The 5,000-nt window shown below is 35.4% G+C and overlaps 1 protein-coding gene across 3 annotated transcripts; it reads left to right on the forward strand.

Moving 5' to 3' along the window:
- Nucleotides 1-554: 554 nt before the first annotated feature.
- On the forward strand, nucleotides 555-4,455 carry LOC146504227 (uncharacterized). Of its 3 annotated transcripts, XM_085131682.1 has the most exons (5): nucleotides 555-721; nucleotides 1,295-1,398; nucleotides 1,590-1,745; nucleotides 3,389-3,481; nucleotides 3,609-4,455. In XM_085131682.1, the coding sequence occupies exons 3-5, from the start codon at nucleotides 1,728-1,730 to the stop codon at nucleotides 3,909-3,911; spliced, it is 414 nt and encodes a 137-aa protein (XP_084987808.1). In that variant the 5' UTR covers nucleotides 555-721; nucleotides 1,295-1,398; nucleotides 1,590-1,727; the 3' UTR covers nucleotides 3,912-4,455. The 3 variants fall into 3 exon arrangements, with proteins under 3 accessions (XP_084987808.1, XP_084987809.1, XP_084987810.1); XM_085131683.1 differs by having other exon boundaries at nucleotides 1,295-1,745; XM_085131684.1 differs by having other exon boundaries at nucleotides 555-1,745.
- The last annotated feature ends 545 nt before the right edge of the window (nucleotides 4,456-5,000 follow it).

The following is a 5,000-nucleotide window of genomic DNA, read 5'->3' on the forward strand; positions in this document are numbered from 1 at the left end:
TAGGCAGAATGCTACAGGCATAGCTCTAAAGAATGTAGCATCATAGGCAGTGTAGTCCGTGCTGCAGGGAGAACTGACTGCCATACACATGTGTCTGTGAGCGAGGGAGGGAGAAAAAGTATGAGTTGTCATCAAGCAAAAACGGGAGCTGGAAGCATGTAAATATAATAATAACCACTGCAGCCAAGAAGACTGCCTGACAAGCCCAGTTGTAAGTAAGCTATTAAGACTCGACTGTTCACTGTGTTCGTGTTTTCCTCCGAAACAATAAGTTCCGTTGGAGCAGCCTTTCAACGCCTCTCGCAAGCAAAGTTGACCCAGACAACAAAGTAAAGCTATTTTTCTGCTACGAGCCCGACACAGAACCCCACGTACACTCTAAGAAATGACACACTGATGTTGGTAGCATTATGTAAATGTTTTATGTTAAAACTAATGCCACCAATTGATTTTTAACTTTAAACACAAGTATGTTGTTTTGAATTTAATTAACAACATAAGATTTCAATACAACAAAATGCAGTAAATTAAATCCAACGTAGTTCCAAGTTCATTTAAAATGAAGAGCACTTTAATTTAAAGAGGATTGTCCTAATAGGCTCTCCGTACTTCTGAGTTTGCACATGTGCAGTGTGGAAGTTTGATCATCCGCCATTTTCAACTGAGACTTGCATATGCTTAGTATCCTGGATAGAATCCATCGCCATCTGATGATTATTTGGTAAGTACAACAATTTAAGGATGACAAATTTGATTAATGTACACTAACTGATAAACATTTGACACTTTCGGGAATACTTTTGCACTTTTTTTAAACAAATGATGCCTGGTAAATTTTTTAACACTCTAGCTTGTATACCTCTCTCACGTGTTAGAAGTATGAAAACATTTAACAAATATTGTTGAACCTGCTTCGGTGTAATTTTCCAAAATCTTTTGCGATTCCTGTTAAGGTGAGACTTGCCTACTAAGACCAACAGTTTTAAAATTACTCCCAACATCTACCGCACCTGCTCCCTGACATCAGTAATGACCACCGGGAGCGCCAGCGATCCTGTAGTTTGAAGAATGAAATGAATGTATAGTATATTTTAGAAATGTGCCTCAATTAAGTTGCTACATTGTTTGAAAGAATTCGACTCCATGTTGATTTCTGGTTTAGTGTCAAACGCAGGGATTTAAGCGATTGACAGTTTGATTTGTAAAGTATAAGACATGCGTTCTTCTGTTGTCATTGAAGTGCAGAATAATGTGTAATACTGTTATATATAATGCATTTAACTCCTTGTATCAGTTTCCATTGGCTATCATCGCTACCGAAGACAGGAAATCATCAAAGACATGCCATTCATTGCAGGGGTCAAAAACAGATGGCCTGCCCTGTTTTCAGAGACTGAGGTAATTCTTACTAACTTTGTTATTGCAAGTCATTTTCATAAGAACTTGTATTTAAAGAAGAACAAAGTACTGTAAATTGTTAACTTTAAAAGATACAAAATGTTTGACTGAAAGTTGTAACATTCTTGCATGTGGCCTCTAATAAAATTAATAGAGAATACTCTCTAGTTGTAATTTTTAATATGTTTCAGGTTGTTGCAGAGTTCGCCCACATCACCATGGTCCCTTTGTTTTCGACTTTCATGGCCAAGCTGGACCACTACGCTGACCACCTTCTTAGAGTGTTCAAATAGAAGGAGGGAACAGCTAAATGCAATATCAACTTAATCATGGCAGCCATGGATGGGGTATGTATTTTAGATGACCTTGATTGAGCTCTGAAATTATTTGAATGCTTCTTCAACTTCTGTGTCTGTCATTAATCAGAATTTTTTTTTCAACTGAATATGTGTATATTTGAATATTTTGTAGATACATGTGAATCAGTGACATGCAGTCAAGTGAGGCACCTTAATGAGAAGTAAAATACTAACAAAAGAGAAATTCAATTTGTACACTAGATTTTAAATTTGCTTTCTGTGTGATTTCAATATTTTTATGGTCAAAATTGCTGTCATTACGGATTTTCTGTTCAAATACAAGGTAAAATGCTGAGAGGAGGCAATGATGATGCTGTGTCTCACCGCTGACACACACATGCGCAATCCCACTGCTGTTTCTCTAAATTGTCAACGTAAATGTTTGATTACACATGTAATACAGATGATGACTTGATGCAGACTACCTAATTTATTTGACGAATGTGTGTTACATGTCTAATGTAATTGGTCATAAATGTGCTGCAAAAATGCATGGAGTGAGGCTGATGGAGGGCAGTGCTGAACCCTAAAGGCAACATGTATAAGAGGTACACGTATATGGATTCACAGTGTAATCACATTACACTGAGAGTGCCATTGACACAGTGATAAAGCAGCGCACTTAGGGAACATCAGTAAATTTCACAAAGGACAAATTGACACCAAATCAGTCCTAAGCAATGAGACGCACCAATTTTATTTCAATGCATGTCCTATTTATAAATTAATAAATTGATGTAAAATGAATGATTTTTCTATAATTGTTTCCAGGTCATTTGACCAATTTATTTACTACACACAAAAAATGAGACACACCAAACCTAAATAAATTTTAATGCATCTTCTGTAGGGCTGGGCACTTATTGCATCGCTTATCAATATTGTGATAACACACGTCCTATGTGATTAAAATGATAGACTGCTTTCAAACCTCTAAAAAAATATATGATAATTTAGTTGAGACTATTACTTCCATTAATGTCAAACTTATCATCAATTCAACAAGATAAATAACTGCTGGTTTGTCTAAATAGCACATTTGCTAAATTTAATTTGCAGTATTTGTATTTGTGAGGCTTAAGAAGCTTGGAAAGAAAAGCGTCTGGACTTCTTTAAGTTGCTTGAAGACATTTCATCTCTCATCCGAGAAGCTTCTTCATTGAAGAAGCTTCACTTTTCTTTCCAAGCGCCTTAGACTATGATGACCTGGATGACTGAGAACCTTCACAGACTTATTGTTATTGCAAAAAATACCACAAAATGTCATGATAGGATTTTAAGTCCATATTGCCCAGTTCTAATCTTCTATTTAATTTTAATATTCTTATGGGCACAATTATTAAATATATTGTTGAACAATCTAGAATTGATTAAAGCAAAAATGAAAGCTTTCACGTAATGTCAAAATTCAAAAGCTTTGATTTTTGGGTTCATATATTTGTTTATCTGACTCAGAGGAATCAGTGCCTTACCAATCATGAACCTCACTGCACGTCACTGATGTGAGTTATGAAACATTGCTTAATCACTTATCTGGATTATGTGTTAATATTTTTGACTTTGTTTTGTAAAGAGGTTGAAAGGAACCAAAATAGGAAACTTCTCTCATATTGAGTTCTTATCTCCACCAGACTCCCAGCGTTAATGTTCGACGGGAATGCATTCTGAAAGCTGTCTGTGTCTACTTAAATGAAAAGCCAGATGACCTGTTCAAGGAATTCTTGGTAAGTTAAAAAAGAAAAACGATCAGTTATTTTCCTTTTTTTAATTTGGGATTGGAAATGGAAGGTGGACTTACTTGTCCATATGTATATGTATGCAATTAACTTTTTCTTTTATTTTTATTTAAAGGATGTGGATCTTGGAGTAGGCAGAGAAATGGAGCAGCTGACTTTGGGAGTCTATGTTGTCAGACATGAAGGAGCAAACTCTGCAGATACACCTGAGGACATTGGTGTCATCATAGAAGGATGCACTGTGCTGCAAGCTCTTAGTGATGTGGCAAAGTGGTGTGCCCTCCTGCTTGGACTAATCTACAGTCTAAATCTGAGCTACCCAAAGCACCTGAAATACACATTTGAATTTCTTCATAAGGTGCTGATGGAGTTGGATGGGAACAACCTATCCATGAAGAAAAACAAACTGCTTGAGTGAAACAGCCTGCACTGAACTATAGAGGACACTGAACTTTAAGGTTCTCGAACCCTTCTCCTTGCACTTCATAAACTGTTCAGTTTGAATTGCCACAAGAACTTCTGCAAGGCCTTTCACTTTTCTGCGTTCTTTGTTCTTGAACCTTTACCAACATCCAACTACACTGAAAAAGAGTGCTCCTAACTTTGGACTTCAGATTAAGTTTTGAAGCAAAGGTTATTTTTCTAAATATGGACAAAAATGACACTTAAGTAATTTCTACCTGCTGTTTGCAGGGCTGTATTATGGGCTTTTTATTGTAGCCCAGTCAAGTTTACATTAACATTAAGTAATGTTAATGTTAAAAATGTTGGAATCACAACACTTTCCAGTAATCATTTCAGTTTAACATGACATTTTGTATCTTTTCTTCCTGCACTTAAAATGCACTTGAATATTTGTAAAGATTGTTTAGGAAAAACTATCTAGAAGCATTTGAATTGCTCAAAGTGTGCTTCAACAAGTTTTACACAAAGTGTTATTAAAGTTAGGTTAACTGAATAAACTTGTGTTCGATTTTTTTTAATTTACAAACTTAAATAGAGTAAGTTGCAATTCTGTTAAAGTGATTTAATCCTATAGTTTCAGTAGAGCGTGTTTTGGGTGAGTAGATTTATCAGATTTACTTAAAATTTGTTGTTCAAATTAAATATATCATACATTTTATATTTCACTAACCCAGTTGTGTGGAACCGGTTGACATAACTGGGTGGAGTAAATACAACATTTTATTTCTTAGAGTGTATTAGCCAGGGGTCCCTTTACTACGGAGCCACAAACCTTCAGTAACAGTAATAAATCACAGCAATAAAACATTCACGTAGTTGTAAACAGCATGATAATATATTAAGTAATCCAAAGTATTCAGAATACGTTACTCTCATTGAGTAACGTAACGGAATATGTTACAGAATACATTTTGGGGCATGTATTCTGTATTCTGTAATGGAATACATTTTAAAAGTAACCTTCCCAACACTGCCTGCGGGTGAAATAGCTGTTTTGCCAAGGATTTATTTAAAATATCAACACCTTTAAAATAAAAGAAAC

This window comes from Neolamprologus multifasciatus, chromosome 14 (assembly GCF_963576455.1).
Source record: "Neolamprologus multifasciatus chromosome 14, fNeoMul1.2, whole genome shotgun sequence".
Classification (NCBI taxonomy): domain Eukaryota; kingdom Metazoa; phylum Chordata; class Actinopteri; order Cichliformes; family Cichlidae; genus Neolamprologus; species Neolamprologus multifasciatus.

What these genes read in the sequence shown, in the direction of transcription:
- LOC146504227 (XM_085131684.1), top strand. An exon ending in ACCTGTTCAAGGAATTCTTG is followed by an intron (nt 3,482 to 3,608) that starts GTAAGTTAAAAA and finishes TTTTATTTAAAG; the next exon opens with GATGTGGATCTTGGAGTAGG.